Raw genomic sequence first — 18,665 nt, forward strand, 5'->3', positions numbered from 1 at the left:
AGCAATGGCAGCATGGAATTGGTATCGATCTTTGAGATGAAAATAAGGTAGCGTACATGCAGCACTGTATCCTTATGTAGGTAAAATCTCATCACTGCCTACAAGAGATACTATTAAGCAAAAACAAAACAAATGCATTTACGATTTTTTTTTTTTTAAATATGCTTATCAGTGACACACAAGAGCAGCTACCACACATTAGGAGGGGAATAAATTTCGGCATTAAGAAAACTTGTCAGCCTTTCAGCCACGGCTCAGGCGAGGACAATGCCAGAACTTACATTCCTTGTGTCATAAAAAGGAAGGTGCCCCCGGCTGGGCTGCAGCCCCCTCCGGGCACGGCGGCCCCAGGGTGCCCCCAGGCCCCGGCCCCGGCCCTCGCGGGCCCCCGCGGCCCCCCCAGGCCGCCGCCCGCAGCCCCGGCTCCTCCCTCGGCGGCCGCAGCAGCGGGAGGGCGCTGGGGGCCGGGCCGGGCCGGCCATGGCGGCGGAGGAGGAGGAGGGCGAGGTGGACTGGGTGGTGGACACCATCGCCGGCTTCCTGCGGGGGCCCGCCTGGGCCGTGCCCGTCCTGGAGTTCATGGAGCAGAAATGCGAGGGTGAGCGGCGGGGCGGCGGGGAGGCCGGCCCCGGGGGGGGGGGGGCCCAGGCGGGCGGCGGCTGCCCGGCAGCGCGGGGAGCACCGCGGGGCCCGGCCCCCAGGGGACGGAGGGGGCAGCCCTGAAATGCGCGGCCCCTAAGGCTGAGCCCGGGCAGGGCCGTGCTTAAACCGCTTCCTGGCCTAGCCGTGCTGCAACAAGGCGTGTTTTACCTTCAGAGGGAGGCGTTTCTGAGCAAAAAGGCGATAGGAAGGGACAAAAAAAATCTTTCTGGTTGCTTTAAGCGACCAGAAATTGAGCAAGTTGTTAATAGCCTCGATGAAGACAGCTCGGCTAACAGTGCGTGTTGATTTATCACTAGTGCGTGATTTTTCCCCGCCAAGTTATACTGTAATGCTGTGTCCAAAACCTAAACATTTTGAGTGAAATTCAGAGGGCTGGACGTGTCCTGAAATCATTCCCTCCCCCCCCCCCCCAATGGAAATTTCAGTTGAATAAGGAATTTCAGTGTGTGTGTGGAAAATCCTTAGTGATAATGAAGATACGTTGTAGAACAAAAAACTCGGCACCGGTCATCTCTCCTGAATTATTTAAAGTGAAATAAAAGTGAACTTTTATTTGAGGAGATTGATTTCTGACCTTGTCAGTAGTTTTAACTTTAAAATTCTGAAGTATGTCCCAGAGGCTTCCAAATACGTTTTCTTTCAAGGAGTTCCTAACGCAAAGCTGCCCGGACAGACCTTGCCATTCACGTGCTCTACCTGCTCGCATTTCTCATTTCTCCCGTCCATCTGCAATGGTCGGCCTCTGCGGGGCAGCCCTGGTCCCTTTGCTGTGCTCTTGCTGCTGAGGTCTGCTACGAATTTGTACTCCATGTTCAGAGTGAAACAAATGCGTCTCTCATTCAGATCACAGCTTCCAAGCAAGGTTCTTCTCACTGACCCTGAATTGTTCCCACCCTTTCCAATCTTTTTTTGAAGCAAGATCACTGTGACTACACACACTTTTCCTGCTATACTGTTAAACAAGGCAGACAAGACAGGTAAAGTTCCTACTCTGCAGGTAGGAAGTGAGAGGGAAACCTAGGCTAGACGTTCTGTCAGGGGAAGTCTGCCTAAACTTTGTCCTTCGAGCATTTTGATCGCCATGGAAATGGGCTGCGTAGGGCTGCCTCTCTTGTTTTAGGAATCAGGGGAGCTCATTATCCCTCTCTGGAGCAATGATCTCTCCTTAGAAGGTTGAGTGGAATTTACTGGCAGTAAGAAGATTTATGGAACCTCTGTAAATTTCCACGTAGCGTGAGGCAGGCTTATATAATGGCCTCCTGCCAGTTCGTTTCTGTGTGAGAAATTAGAGCAGCAAAGTAGAGACATCACTTATCGCAGGTGGTCTTCCAAGGTATCATTTGTGCTACAGAGTTTTGTTGGACAACTCTCAGCAGCTATTGAGAAAAAAGAAAAGGATGAAGAAGTGTTGCTGCAGTCTTGGTTGCTAAGAAGCACAGTTAAAGAGATCTGAAATTTTAGTTGCAGTTATCTGTGCTGTTTGCTTTTCCTTTCAATAAATACGCTGTGCTATTTCCAGTTCTGTTCCCGAGGTGTTTTGTCAGGACAGAGTTAATTCTCAAAACATTTAAAGCCTTTGGACTAACAAGCAAATTAGGATAATTTTGATTAACTGACAGTAATTTCTGATTCCTCAAAACCAGAGTTTGAGTTTCGGTAATAGGTATGTAAGGCACTGGTTTTGGAACTGTAGTCAGGAGTCAAGCACTTGCATTTACAAGAGTCCTCATACTTATAAATGCTTATAAATGATTCTACTGTTTTTGTATCTGTTGGTATTTTCTCTCTTTGTGTCTCTCCCTCTTTCTGTGGACTTGACTAATTTCTTGTAGCTTCATACATTCCTTATATGTGATTGCAAAATGAAGTTGAAACTGTGGGTATGCCTTAAGGGGAGGGGTCTGTTTGAGGGGTCCTAGCGATGGTTTTCAACTTTAACAGGAAAATGATGAGTTTGACTCTAAGGATATTGGGGTCCCCTGGCTTATTGTGAAGCAGTGGGTTCTTCAGGTCGTTGTTTTGCTGGGTGACCAAAGACTGAGCCAAAACCCGAAGGAAAAACAATCACTATGTGATTTAGGAGTCCTAACGTGAGAAAATCCAGGATCCCCATTCAAATACAGAACTCCTTAATGCCACTTAAATCAGAGGCGATGCTGACTGCAGCTTGCTTTGTTTGGCACTTGGCTCCACTCTTTTTGTTCAGACCCTGAGAACACAGAGCAGTTTGTGCAAGCTTTCCACTCTGCTTTCCGTGTCATCCTGAAGCTGTGCGAGGAGGAGGAGGAAGGACTTGGAGGCAATCCCGTTGACATGGGCAGGAACAGTGAGATCCCTTTGTCAGCCCTCTTTGGGGGCTCCGGGAGGGTCAGAACAGGAGAAGGTAGAAGGGAACAGCCACCAAGACAAAGGTTGGGGCCTGCAAGAGCTATAACAGAGGTCCCCCAGAGGGAAGGAGATGTAGAAGACAATAGAGGCAGTTAAGTAGCTTCACCCTCTTGGATTTAGTAATACTGTGGCCACCACAGAAGCTGATTTTTTTTTTTTTTCAATTAAGATTTATAGTACTTTTTTGTGGAACAAGCATTTCTACCATTTGAATGTATTGCTATGTACTTTTAAAGTCTTTTTAAAAAAAATCCTTCCATTAGAAAAAGCTTTCCCTTATGCAGAAAAGACAGAAAAGCAAATGTTGCTTTTCCAAATTATGTCACTTAAAAAGAAAGTATCCCTTGGTTACTTAGAGGGCCTGAATTGTTTGATGGGATTTCTATACTTGCACTGCTGTTGGTTGTTACAACTTGATGCAGGTGTTTTCTGTTGTAGGAACATCTTGAATCCCATCGAGGTGCAGTGACGTTGCCTCAGCATTGTCACAGCTGGAAAGAGCTTTCTAAAAGGCCACTCTGAAGCCATGTGGCCGCTGGACTAATTCCATGCACATGAACAGCATCTCCATTGGAGATGTCATATATGAAAAAAAATCACACCCACTGACCAATTTGTTAGGCAGAACTCCCATTCTTCAAATGATTTCAAAGCATGCAAATGAGAAGGGACTTGTCCAACATACGGTGGCTAATCTTGACGGGTATTGAGGATGTCTCACTTCTAAGCCTCTGCTTTAATTGCTAGGTTTTATATTACCTCTTGCTCATTGCTGACGTGATAAAAATGTAAATGTTTCCAAAACCCCCTAGGTTTCCACACAGCCTTCATTTAAATGTATGTAGAGAAAAACATCCTGATTCATGTGTCATTTGCCATATTAGAACAACATTATCCAAGTTCACAGGGTAGTTCTTATACTGAATCTTACTTTTAAATGTACCTGTCTGCTGAATCCTCAGCTTGCTTAGAAATCTGCTTCTGTTATGAAGATGTGTTTTTCTGGTATTAAATTGCAAAAGTTAATTACAATAAGTTAACAAAAGTACATGGTTAGCCTGAATGTGTGGAAAAAAATACTGATCATGTCCCTGATTATTGCATGATTAAATATATTAACTTGTAAAAGTCTCTTAGAGAAAGTGAAAAATGAAATACATGCCACAAATTAATGTGCTAGTACTTAAAACACTAACTCAAAAATGTTTGTTTTTAAGTTTTTGATGATGAAGAAGAAAGCAAGTTGTCTTATACAGAAATTTATCAGGAGTACCAAGCGTTGGTGAGCATTATTCACTATTTGTGGTAGATTTCTAAAAAATAATTTTCAATGTTACAGTTGGAAACTTAGATAAATACTACTTTATTATCTTTGTTATTCAGAATTTTCTACAGTTGTTTGGCATAAATGTTTAGATGTTCTTGAGCCATAGCTGTTATACGTGTTTTTATGCTTAAACACCAGATACGCAGAAAATTTATCCCTCTTACGAAGTTATTTCTTTTTCATATATCCGCTAGATAAAATACTGTATTAATAAGCTCAATAGTCTTTATATTTTCTGGCAAGTTAAAATGAGAAATAGCACAATGTCAGAAAAACGTGTAACTTGTATTTTGTTCGCTCATGAGTCTGGTAAATCTTTTGAGTGGTTTCAAATATTGTTTCCAAAAAACTGCAGAATATTTTTGAAGCGTGCTTGGAAAACCTATAGATAAATGCACACAGTTTTCTAAAATATTTCCTTGTAACAAAGCTTGGTCATATTTGGTGTTGAAGGTAGCACTTGAATGAATACAGGCCAACATTCATTTTTGCTGTGACTCTGAAAACTACTGTGCATGCAGACTGGAAACAAACAAGCAAAATTATTTACAAAGGAAAAAGTGATGAGGAATACTAGCCAAGAGTCTGGGGAAAAAGGTAGAGAGGTGAGATTCCTGGAAATTGCAGAGGCTAAATTAAGTAGTATCTGAATTCAGCAACAAAAATACCGGTTAATTTAAAACAGATTATCAAAGCAAATCAATCCCGAAGTATTGCATCAATTTTCCTGTGAATTTAAGAAGTACAATGGCAGCAGAAAAGAATGTACAATAACAAAAAAAAAATCGTAGGGAAAAGTCTCTTAGAAAGTAAGACTTGTATTTTCTTACAGGTTGAAAAATTATTAGAAGGTTATCTTAAAGAAGTTGGCATTACTGAAGAGAAATTTCAAGAAGCTTTTTCATCTCCTCTTGCAAGGACACATACTTCACAGGTATATTTTCCTTTGTTACAGAATCTATAGATGTAATTTTTAGTTTTGTATTTTAACTAATATATCAGGGCAGAGATGTTTAAAAAGTTTTTGTGTGTGTGTGTGTTAAAGCTTGAATTTTCTAAAATCTAATCATAGAATCATTAAGGTTGGAAAAGACCTCCAACATCACCTGGTCCAAGCATCAACTTATCTGTTTGTACTATGAACTTTGATCAGCAAAACGTGCATCTTTAAAATAAAAACAGATACTTGTGTGGGGTTGGAAACTTTTTGAGATTTCTTCCATGCTTTGTATTTTTTTTAAATCAAACACATAAAGGTATGCCTGACACCTTTATTTGCATGTTTATCAGCTTCACGTTAGTCTTCAGTTCATTTGCAGTAGTAGACAAATTTGAAGATTAAAAAAAGATATATTCTGTAAAGGTAAAGATGTTTTCCTCTGATTTTTTAAAGGCAAAAATTGGTCTTGAGGAGAAAAGGCACGATTCTGCAGTACTTGCTCAAAGATATCTTTCAGAATTGTCTTGGGTATATGAGGCAGAGAAGTAGGAGCTTCTACTGCCTGTGTAAATTGTGCTTTGTTGACATATCTCCTCCTTGATATGCAACAAGATTCTTCAGAGCACACATTCCTCACACAAGCTTACAGATTTGTTCAGGAAGTCAAACAAATTGTAGTTGTAAACTTACGCTGGGAAACCCTCCAGGTCTTGTGATAATATTTATGTAGCCATGATGATCTAAGGACATAAACCCTCAAATTCTTTTCTTGCCTATTAGCTCAACTTGTACAGCTGGTAAAAGTGGTCAGATAGGAGAAGGTAATATAGTTATTAAAACCATGCTCCACAGAATTTAAATCTTAACATCATTTCAAGCATACTGGGATGGTTATGATTTCTGTAGTTTAATTAGTTTGTGCAAATCTTCCCTCCCACAGGCGATCTTGCAAACAGTGCTGGCAGCAGAAGATTTCAGACTATTTAAAAAAATGATGGTACAAAAGAATATTGAAATGCAATTGCAAGCCATTAGAATCATGAAAGAAAGAAATGGTAAGAAGTGGTAAATATGGGGTTTCACTTCTCTTCATCTTTGTAGTTTGTGCTTGTTTTCTTTTTTTAAAAACTATGTACTCCCATTCATCCATGAGTATAGAATACTGGTCCAGCCCAAGTTAAGGGAGAAAACTGTTGATTTTGCTGAGACGAGGATTTTAAAATTTACTTCTTGACTTGTAATCTCAGACACAACTGTTTTCCTTTCTAAAATAACAGTGTCAGCTCTATAGAGTTTCCTGTGAAATTTGATTTTTTCTGTTAGAGATTCTTGTTGATAATTGAGTGTTGATTGTATCTTTTCATTAACAATGATAATACTTATAACTGAATTAAGCTATTTGCAGAGCAGCAGTTGTGTACCATCTGCCATACCTACCTTGCAGTTCACACTGTACATTTATACTTGAAAAATCTATATACACAGCAGAAGTTAAGGCCTTTATCATTCTCACAGTTAAATTATTTTCTCTTCTTTAAAGGTACTTATCCCTTACTCTTGCTGCTCCGTTGATGTTTCTGAAAGGATTTTCATCTACTCACTCTTTCTTCCGTCTTCAATTTTACTATTTAGTTTTGTCTTCCTACTGCATATGTTTTGTTTTTCCATAGACTTTTTTTAAATGTCAAGTTCAATGTAACACCTAGATTTGAAAATGGTTTAGTAAGCACTGGTTGATTTGCAGTCTATAGGAAATACTATGTAACAGCCAATGCAGAGTATGGTTTATGCTGTACTTATGCTTAGATATCAAAACTTTTGTGTTTCAGAAAGCTTTGCCTTTCTGCTACTAACAACTTGATGCTGAGGATCTAGAATCTTTTTGTAAACAGCTTGTAGCAAGGAAGAATTAGATGTGTCTTTTCTTTCTTCTGCCAAAAAAAAAGGTTTATTTCTTGTCTTTGGTTTAAGACTGATGCCAAATAGAACACAAAACAACTTTCTTTGGAGTAATGCACACATCTTGTTATTTTCTTTTGGTAGGTGTATTGCCTGACTGTTTGACTGAGGGTTCGGATGTGTTCAGTGAAATTGAACAAGAAGAAATGAAAATACTCAGGGAGGTTCTAAGGTAAAAAACAAACAAAAGAATCAATCCTACTTTCCACCATATTTTAAAATAAAAGTATATGGGACCTAATTCTTCCAGCCTTTTCCAGGAACCTACCTTCAGCTTCCAGATTACATGAACATTTTTGTCGAAATCCTATCTGAGAGGAAAAACAAATGGTACTTGACAGTGGGTGTGATCAGGGATATTTAAAAACATAAGGATTACCACTCTGCCATAATGAACTGTCTTGGTGATGCATGGAATGATATGCAACTCTAAAAGTCTGCAAATCCTGAGTTAGAACTGTATCCAATGACTCTGGACAATGGGAGCAACACTAACTATAAACCGTTCTGGGAACATCCTAAACACAGGTCCAGAGAGACAGGATCAACACTGTAGGTCTGCTTAAAGCGGCTTTATTACTCCTTAGCACTGCAAGAATTACATGCTCTGTTCCATATCCATTAAAGCCTTGGAAGGGCAAATTCTGCCTTTGCAGTAGTTCTTACTCCTTTCTAAAGCGTCCTCCTTAGTTGTCAGCAATGTCTCTTGCTGTGATCTAAGATGAGGACCAATACAACTTCTACAGATTTTCTTCCACTCCCAGTTCTCACACACACAGAATTATAAACGAATAATAGCAGATTAACCCATTCCCCATATATTAAATGATGATATTTTTCCTCCGTGTTCTGGAAATACTTCCCTTCCTTTAGCAAATGAAACAAGGGATGGATAGATAAGCCCTGGAAACTTATACACAATTATTTTTGCACAGGGAAGGAAAGACTGAGGGCTGAGATCTGTGTGTTTATCGTAATTCTTTCAAGAGCACGTTTTCGTTTAAGTCATGAAAGTATTTTGGATGCTTTAATAAATTCATATTGTCTTGCAATCGTTCTGAAATTCCTTAAGTATTTAAGCAGTGCTAAATTTACATAGAAGTCATTAATACTTAAGAATTCTTGTGTATCTACTTGCATTTTATGTTACAGAAAATCTAAGGAAGAATATGACATGGAGCAAGAAAGGAAAAGGACTGAGGAAGTGAGTATCCTATCTTTCTAGGTGGTTTGTGCTGATGATTAAGAAATACTTTGATATTCTTGTCCCAGGCATTAACTGTGTAACTTCAAGGCAGTAAATAAAATAAAAGTAAGTAAATTTTCCCTCAGCAAATAAAAGCTATCAGGAAGGTCTTTATGAAAGGTCTGTTCTGTTGTTTACATTTTTCTTGATGTTATTGCTATATATATTACAACGAACCATCAGTTGTTTGGTGCAGCTCATAAGCATATTTGCTCCTCAGCATCCAAACTCCAAGATTCTGGCAATGGGTATCAGCCTTTCAGATTTAGAGAACATCTGAATTACCAATATTGTCAAGATCAAAGACATTTCAAAGTATAAGCTTCTTAGTGACTACAGCATTCATAATCCCTCAGGAATTTTAAGGATCACTTCATAGACAGTGCTGCCAGAACCTAATTGCCAGGAACTAGAAATCCCCTTCAAGTTAGGCCATCACCCAGTCTCTGCCGGAGTAAACCATGTAGAAAGGTACTGCATGTAAGTGGGGACTGGTTAAAGTGTCTGTTGTTAAGCAACTGAGAAACAAATAGAAATCTGAGCAAGGTTGCTGTGAGGAAGCAGCAACAACTACAGTGGCTATAGTTTTTACAGTGGAAATGTGGCAATAAGGCTTCCCTTCACCAGGAAAACAAGCAAAAATAGGATTGTAGGCTATTTCAAAAGGGAGCAGAACTGCTTTTCTGTTTCTGTCATTAGGAAATTGAGCCTAGTAAGTTTGAAAAGGGAAAGAACTGTCTATATCTTCAGCCTGAACTTACACAGGAAGCTAGCTGGAGATCAAATGTAACTACTGAAGTGGTTGAGTCACCATCCCTGGAGGTCTTTAAAAGACACTTAGATGTAGAGCTTAGTGATATGGTTTAGTGGAGGACTTGTTAGTGTTAGGTCAGAGGTTGGACTGGGTGATCTTGGAAGTCCTTTCCAACCTAGACGATTCTGTGATACTACAGAGGTCTGCATTTCAAATCCACTCCTAAATTCAAACCCGTAATAGGTGCAGATGATAGTTATGCCACTGTTATTCCACCAAATTAACCTCTCCCATTGTCTGGCACTTTAGAAAAGTGGTGACAAAACTCTGTTTCTCATGTACATGTTTCCATGATACATTCCAGAAAATGAGTCACCCATTTCTTACTAAACAACCTGGAAACTCAAGCCTTGGCTCATTTTAAGAATTTATGTTCTGTCTAGATACAGACTTACCCACATCTTCATAGACCAGCCAAGAATATCAATATTCTTGATAAATGAGCCAGATGATGGTAGCATTGTAGTGCCCAATTCATTTTTTCAGCCTAGTCACTGAACAGTTTCTTCTTGGCATAGAAATGTGTGCATGAAGCTGTAATATCTCATAAACTGCATTCTAAGAATTAACAGCATCTAGTTCCATGTAGTATTTCTTTTTTTAAGACATACTCCCAATTAGTTTGGCAGGCAGAATAATAGATACTTAATTATTAGAAGATGCGACTGCGTATTTCATAAAGATAAAACTTAACTCTTAGCACTTCAGCATTATTTGCTCAGAGGTGGAATTTTTAATCTTTCTTTTTGTACAAAGAAAACTATAGCAAAGAGCACGTTGAAAATGCTATTTAAATTTACCTTAGCGCAATTGATCCATTCAGGATGCCTTCTGCCACTCCTGTTCAGTTACAGGACCAGACCTTACGAGTTTAATGATGCAAAACTTACTTGGTAGGCATTGGCAGGATATCTGGCTGCAGAAGTAATATGAATTCACTCGGTACATCAGTTCACCTGGACAGAAGAGATGGAGGGTTCCAGCAGGAATTAGAGGGTTGATGAACAGCATAGACTTTTTCTGAGTAAATCCCAGCTAGCCTTCGCTTTCAGAGGTGGATTGCGTTGTCAAGATTTCTCACACAAGTGTGGAAGTAAAACAGTAGCATCAGAAATTATCCAAGCCCATTGTTTCCATTCAGCTGATTATTTTCGTTTCTGTGGTAACCTCAGTGTATGCTCCTAGTTCTCCTAGTTCTCTTTCTACCTGCTGTATTTTTATGGTTGGTGGAGGTTTGTTTGAAAGTCTCATCAGAGTGTGGGAAAAAAAGACAACACCCTACATTATCTCTTTGTAGATGGGAAATAAACTATTTTTCTAAAAATAAAAATAAAAAAACTAATATTCTTAATTTTGATTGTTGATAAGAGAACGTTATGAACCGAAATTAAAAATACTGATTTATGACTATAAGGTAGTATGAACCCTACTATCAAAAAAGCAAAATAAGTATGCTTTGTTCACTTTGACAATGCAATACGTGGTGTAAACAAAACAATTTTAACTAGAAGTTGTTTGGGGAGGTTTTCTTTGAGTTGATAGTTTAATGCCTGAAATGAAGTGCTAGGAAGTGTAACACCTGGTTTTGTCTGCTTTTTTAAATTTAAGGCACATACCCTTAAATCACCAGATGTGACCAGTTTTCCAGGAGATTCAAGAGAAACTGTAAGAGTTAAGGAGTCTACTGAGGGAGCTGATGTTTCTGAAGAAACTCCAAAAATTTCATTAGGTAATATTTCGGGAAAGCTCAGTACTGAGTATGCAATATTTACGTACACACAGACAATCTTCATAAACAGGCGGTGTTCTCCCAGTGGGATCTACTCTCTTAAGGGTTAGTGAAAAATGTGTAGCTTTATAGTCTAAGGTCACTTCAAAGAATATACTTCAAACTTTAGGAAATATTTTGCACATTTTTTTTTCTTCCTGCATCTAGTATTTGTCTTTGTATGCATTCACACTAAGTTTTCATATCACAGACACTTGAGCTGGATACTTTTAGCCTTGGTGGTATCTGTGGGCCATACCTGCTCTCTTCTTTCCATGTTATAGGTGTTAACACATGAAGTGGTTGTAGGACCCTCGATTCTTTAAAACTGAATTAGTGTCTTTCACATTAGGAAATTTAAAAGAAAAAAGTGTTACCTTCAAAATATCCTTTTTACCTTTTTATCTTTTGTATGCTTCTTGTGAGGTTTCATTACATTTATTCAAACTCTTCTCTGCTTTCCACCCTTGGAAACATGCAGAAGGCCTGCAGGTATACTTGCATTCTTCTCACAGCTTGCTTTTAATCCTCTTATTTTTGCATAGCTGTGCCACCTTGCAATGGCACCATTAAATTATGCCTGTCTGCAGGACTTAATCCCGTGTTTGAGAGACAGGATATCTGAGAGCCTGGGAGTCAAGACTTCTCTGCAGTGGGCGCAGCTCTTCATTGCTGTCCATGTACCTGCTCAGCTGATGCTGAGCATTCCCATGCTGCTTAAAAGCCAAAGAGGGAGGTCTACAAACAGCTCTTTTAGAATCTTCTTCAGCCTCATAGAACTGGAACTGTGGGACAACACGCCTGTCCAAATAAGCTAGTAAGAAAGTTTGCCACAACTTATCCTCCACTACAACCATGAAAAAAGTGGTTTTAGGTAGTAAAGGCAAAAATCAAGAACATTCACTGTGAATCTTCTCACAGACCCTTTTCACAACCAGAACTGAGGACTGGCCACCAGGCTAGTCCGTTAATACCTACCTCCAAAGCATGGGTTTCCAACTTAAAGCACCATCTTGGATAACGGGATCATATCCTCTGCTTGAATCTCTTCCCATTGGTACCAGATACAACTCCAGGAAAGGACACAGCAGCAACTTTAACAGTTTGTGCCTCTCCGCCCTTCTCACTGCTCTCACTGCCTTCCAGATCCTCCCAGCTTCTGGCTCTGTGTTCTCACTTGCAGGGTCTTGTTACTGCAGAACAGAGCAGCTCGCCATTCTTGACCTGAGTATGAGGAAGAATCCCATACCTAGGGAGTATTGGCTGCCTTGGTAATATGGCCTCTTGCGTGAGCCAGTCTTCATAGCCAGGAAGAAGGACTCCCCCAACCCCTTCCTGTCAGGCATATATTACTTTTCCTTCAGCTACGCAGCTTTTTCGTTATCTTTTGCTATTTCCCTATCACCTTGAGACCCACGATTTCAGTTTGTGAACCCCTTACAGTTTTCCACTGCATAATAAATCTGAAACTAATGGCAACTGCCTTAATTTTCCTAATTTCACTTTGGTGAGCCCCTCGTGAGTAGTTTAGGTATTGCAAAACCATTCCTCCCGTATACTGACCATCGAGCTCCTTGCACTACTAGGTGCAAAGAAAGGTGAATTTTCCAAAGACTCTGAAGTAATTGCCCACATCAAACAAATGCTGCTTAGTCACCCGCAGTACGAACGTACATATAGACAAGTTCTCAAAGGAGAATAGAGGTTACATACCAGTAACTGTAATTCTTTGAGATGTGTTGTCTATTTGTATGTTTGCTGTCCATCCTCCTTCCCTTGTCTTCTCAGTATCTTTTCAGCTTTGTGGGTTAAGTGAAACTGAGGGTCTTATGATCACATCCTACAGGTACTGCTAGGACATAAACATCTCCAGCTTGAGTGTTTGCAATATGGACAGCAACAGTGTAAATGTACATACACACAACACATTTCAAAGAACTACTTTCTGGTAAGTAGCTTTCCTTACAATGTTGGTTGTGAGGTAGGTGTTCGGCATGCAGTGTGTGTTCTTTGGATTTTTTTCCCCTACTTTTTAAGGAAGACAGTCCTGGCATGAGGATTTTTTCTTAGCAGTTTTAACTCTCATAGTACCTCTGAGGACTTTTATTCATCACAACAAGACATTCTTTGGAGCATCTAGACTTCTAGCAGTCAGATTTCAGTGAAATGGAAATTCTTCAACTTGACCTTTATTTTACATTTCTGTCCTAGTCTGTTTTTCATACTTGAAACAACATTTCCTCTTCTTTTCCCCCCTACCTTTTCACAGTTAAACATAACTTCTAATTTTCTGTACTAAAGAAAGTAGCAACACTGAAGAGCTAAACATACATTGTGTGCTAACTTTAAAAAAACAAAAAAAAAAGCAACAAACCAACAACAATTTAGTGTTCACTCTGCACTACTTTCAGTGGAGCTCGCCTTTGCTGTCTGTTACTGTGGTCTGGTAGAGGCCAAAGAAACTACTTGTACTTGTAATACAAGTTATTTCTCAATATTACTGCAAAAATCCATGGTGCAGCGCTTAGAATTATAATTATCTACATTCAGTTACCATGGAGAGACTCAAACTGACTGAACACACTAGAAGTCATATTGCACTATTCGTATTTTTGCATCTGTACTTTCAGGCTGCTTCAAACACTCCAAAGCCTCCTCACTTTTAATAAAAATATGGTAGAAGCAGCAGCTTACCTTACTCAGGAATAGTTGTAGGTAAAGTCAAGAGAAGTCTTTGTAAAGTTCTGAAAACACTGTGCTTTACAGTCCAGTGACTGGAAGAACTTCGACTCCAACCTTAGAAATCATCATGCCGTCCGCCTTAGACACACAGTGGAGTTCTGTGGAATTGCAAGGCAAAACTGTCCTTGGTATCTGTAGATATGAAAAGCACAGCTGGAATCAGTGCAGGATTTAATAGCATTCATCTCCTCTGGCACCCACTGACCAGCCCATCTGGGGCTCTGGGTGCTGCCAGGGTCAGAAATCAAGCACGTTCCCATTATATTCTCATATAGAGGCAAGACTGGGTTTGAAGATGAGATATTGAGCTGTATACTCTGAATAGGCAATCTTACAGTTCTGGTGCCAGTGTAAAGCTTTGCTTCTCTTCAGGTTCACTTCCTCCCCTCTCCCTTACAAGTTCAATTAAATACGGTATTTTCTGATTCCTTCCGCTGAAGCTGAAAGCTAGAAGAATACACTTGGATTTGGAGTTGGCTAATGTGCACCTCATAGGCTGCTGATTGCTGGCTCTGCACAGTACTAACCCAAAGTGGAAGTGCAGTCTTGATAGAAACTGTCCATTGAATATGAAATTACATTCCAAGTACTTAACAATAATTTATAATTCTTTGCAATAGAAGTACTAGAGGTACTCATTTTAATGTAAAGCATTATTTTTTTTATGTGCAATTCAATACTTAATATGCTTTTTGAAGGTAAGTTTATGATTAAAAATCGTGTTTCTCACCTTCTTAAGTTTTCCATTTCATCAGATGAGATATCTGGATATTGAAAGAAACACCTTTTTGTTTTATGCTAAAAATAAAAAGCATAAATTTAAAATTTTTAAATTAATTAATTTAATTTAAAATTGCTGTTTAGAGGAATCCTGCAAATCTGCAAGGGAAGACCTAAAACCAGTACGCCCATTACAGAAAGGAACAGAAAGCTTACCTCAGCCAACCAAAGGCAAAGAAGATGTTAAGAAGAGAACATCTGAAAAGCGTTCAGAAAATGCAGCACAAAAAGCCAGGATAGAAGGACCTGTAAGTTTAAGACAAGCAACCCCACCTCCCACCCCCCACAAATGTAAACTAGAATGAGAGAACTCAGTATTACATTTATATTTTCTACTATTGTAATTTATTTTTAACTAGCATGCAAGCACTGTTGTATGGTATTCAGCAATTCAGTTTTCATGAAGTTCAGATCACCATTCCTGTGTTAGACTAGAATTCTAGAAGTTAGCATTCAGCCTTTACTCTTGTGGTGATTTCTTAGAACACCACTGTGGCTTGAGATTTCAGCTTGGCTTATGAGAAGAAACTAGTAATTTTAGAGGCAAGATGGTGTAAATGCTTTTATTTCACAAATACATAATGTATACACCTAAAATTAATTTCAAAATGTATTTCAAAAAATCCAGACTTTATCAGAAGAGCAGCAGCTGAAGCAACGGGAGGACTACCTCAAGAAAAAGAGAGATATGCTGATGGCTACAAAGAAGGAGTCAAGAAATAATGTGATTCCACCAACAAACACTGACCAGAAAGAAAAGGAATTGTCTCCTAAAGAGGTGAAGGATTCAAGTATTTTAATCATCCCACCCACTTCATAACAAATAGACAATTTCAGTGAAGATGTGAATGCTGCTGAATACAGTAGCAACATAAAAGGAACAAGCGGTGGGGGTAGAGACAAAGTATTTTCTAATTACTGCTTTTGCAGAAGCATACAGGCTAAAAGTTTAATGATCTTTAGCATTTTTTTCCTACTGTATTGTCAAATCCTCTTGATTAATTTAAATTTACAAGCCACTACATTGCTGGCTTTCTTCTAACCTGTGACCAAGCGTTTGGACTGAAGAACTGAAAGGCAGCAGCATTTGGCTTGTTTCAGTCACAACGTACTTGTTAGTGTTTCAGTGGATTGTCCTCTCACTGCCAAACCATCTTTCTTCCATTCTGCAGCATTGAATTTCTGAAAAATGACAAGCGTTTCTCACAGTGACTAATCTTAAACCTTTTCTGGACAAATTTGCTGATCGTGAGACTGCTTGTCATTTTATTTATAAGTACAGTGCAAGGAGAAACACCTGTGATAATAGCAGATGCTCTTGTGTATCAAATTCTGTTTATACTGAGTTTCCATCGGGCATATTTGAAAATAAAAAAAATAAAGATTTTTACCCAAGTCAGCAGAACAACCTGATAAGTGCTCTAGCTAATTAGGGGAGAATGTCAGAACCAGGGAGTGTTGCTGGGTTTTTCTTCTCTGACATCATAAAGGCCTGTTCTGCTTTTCAGTCTTTCAGGCAAATACAAAATAAAGTATGGCCACATTTAAAAATACTTAGGTATTCTGGATCATGGAGGAAGCTTAAACTCAATTCACTGACAAATACCTTTGTTAGCTGATACATTCCTTAGCTTATGAGAAGTGCTAAAATCACAAAAATTCTTGCATAATGGGGGTGATAGAAAAGTCTAGTATGGGAACAAGAAGTCAATTATACCAAGAAAAAATAAACCATAAAACCAGAATCATGTAACAGGCTAAAGCCAATTAGAAGACATCATAAGAAAAGAAACATCTACCTTTTGTTATTCATTGTTCTGGGTTAACATGAGTGCCACAAATGATAGATGGAAAGAAATGCTTAAAAACTTGCAACATAGATAAGGAAGGTGGTAGAAGACCTTAAAAAACAAACAAAAAACATACAAGTCATTGCATCTGCTAAAAATCAGAGGTTTTGTGTTACCTCAGGAATGCCTCAGAATTGCCTTCCGTTTTATTACATTCAGAACGTACCTAAAGTACTATTGATTGGGGAATTTCTAAAACAGCTAAGCAGCGCCTTTTGAAGATGAGGTTAGTCCTCTTTCAAAAGGACTGGTACAACAGCGCAGGGGGAAGAAGGCAGATTTATGTAAGAGGCAGTCCTCCGCATCCTGGGATCCACTCCCCAAGAAATAGAGTAACTTTGTAAACCATTCTGGGTTGCAAGCAATTTGAAGGCCTGGTCTGCAGCATCAGGTTTGGAAGTGAAGTTACTTGGCTGCTCGTTGTTAGAAAAAGTTGTGCACCAGCTACCTGCTGGGGCTTAGGGACCTGGTTAGCATCAAACATCACGATACATACCAAAAAGTCAGGCATTTTATTGCTATTTTTTTTTTCCCATTTTGTTTGTAGGAACTCTCAGAAGAGAAGCAAAAGTTACTGCAGAAGAGGAAAGTGCTTGCAGAAAAACTAAAAGAAGAAGTTATTAATAAGCTGTAATGTTAAGAAGCTCATTGCAGGTTTCAATAATAAGCAACTTTTAAAAAAATAACCAATAATTGAATGGATTTGTTTTCAAATGTTACATTTAGTTTTATAGAACTTTCAGACAAGCAACTGTACTTGTATAAAGTCTTTGAAATTACACTCAAAACAATGAAAACATATTTTCCAAAATGCTGTAAACTCATTGATTTTCACTGGAAGGTACTCAACAACGAGGCAGTTTAACATTAGCTCAGCACACAGATTGTGTGGACTACTGGCCTCAGTCACTTAATAGAACAAAAGCAAATATTTATATCTGTTAAAATAATAATGTAAACAGTTTTGAATGAGTTATATTTTTTTTTTTAGGATTAGGAAACTTGGTTCTTTTCATTAGAATATTACAAATAAGTTACTATTTTTCAGCTGTAAAGTATAATAAAATTTAAGTTCACAAAGAAGTGTTACTATGATTACCTTATTTTTTGAGAAACAGATAACACAGCTTGAAGTCAGGAGTCAAGACATCCAGATTGTATTATTTTACATACTTTTGAAGCAGTTTACTAGTGTCTTAGATTCAAGTTTGCTATGAATGCAAGTTGAGAAAAACTTCAGTTGCAAAATAAGGACTAGAGCAAATGAGACCAATTTAGTTCTAAATCCGTTTTTAAACAAAACAAGAATCATTTAAATCTCTCAAAGACAAATGTAAAGTTGTGCAAATTACAGCCTTTGCTGTGCTTCATTTCATTACATCGTTGTCTGTAACAGTAATTCACATTAAAAGAACAACCCAACTACTTCATGTTCCATGTAGCTTTTTATTAAAATAGCATTTATAACTGATACATGTTGGCAGATGTTCTTTGCTTTGTCAAAAAGCCTGGTAGCAGGAGGGCCCCAGGCAGAGGAATGCAGCTGCCCACCAGCAGGACCACGCAGCATGGACCAGGTCAGATGGGGAAGCAGCTGCGGGAGTGGGACTGGGGGGCTACAGCCACAGGCAAGAGCCAGTTAGCGTGCTGCCTGTTGTGTTCTACAGGGATTTAAAAGAAACTGAATGGCACAGCTGGTGCAGCTTCATACAGTTTTTCTAGTAACAATAAAAATTCACCATACTCGTTTTTCATTTTTGAAGACTCCTGTTGGTCTGAATTTATTTTTTTTTTTTAAGCGCCTGACAGTACTCTAGGAAAGAGCTGGAGTGGTGGGGAACATTGAGCAAGAAGAAATAACATGCTTCCATCAGACCCTCAGAGAAGTTGCCTTGGGTAGCTGTTAAATGAAAAAAAAAAATCAGGACAGCTTGGGTCCACAGACAAGTTGACAATTTTTCAGCCTCGGGTTAGTCAAGGCACATATTGTGCAACTCTGCTGCCTGAGTAGCACATATAGTACTGGAGGAAATTAATCATCTTTACTGATGGAGAAAAAATCATCAAGAATTAAAAAACGATGATCGTTAGCAGGAGAGCAAGCACGTGACACTGCAGCTACACTTCACCAGCAATTAATTCCTCAGATCTTCTGCAGTTGGAGCTGACCAGGCGCTTCATCATGGGT

The 18,665-nt window shown here is 39.0% G+C and overlaps 1 protein-coding gene across 1 annotated transcript; it reads left to right on the forward strand.

Moving 5' to 3' along the window:
• The first annotated feature begins 405 nt into the window (after positions 1 to 405).
• CFAP36 (cilia and flagella associated protein 36) lies at positions 406 to 17,948 on the forward strand. The gene is made up of 10 exons (XM_068675282.1): positions 406 to 598; positions 4,269 to 4,333; positions 5,211 to 5,312; positions 6,259 to 6,373; positions 7,362 to 7,449; positions 8,430 to 8,481; positions 10,946 to 11,066; positions 14,712 to 14,875; positions 15,256 to 15,405; positions 17,025 to 17,948. Exons 1-10 carry the CDS (start codon positions 481 to 483, stop codon positions 17,109 to 17,111), a joined length of 1,062 nt encoding a protein of 353 aa, XP_068531383.1. The 5' UTR covers positions 406 to 480; the 3' UTR covers positions 17,112 to 17,948.
• Positions 17,949 to 18,665: the final 717 nt, after the last annotated feature.

The sequence above is a fragment of the Anas acuta genome, chromosome 3, assembly GCF_963932015.1.
Source record: "Anas acuta chromosome 3, bAnaAcu1.1, whole genome shotgun sequence".
NCBI classification, from domain to species: Eukaryota; Metazoa; Chordata; class Aves; order Anseriformes; family Anatidae; genus Anas; species Anas acuta.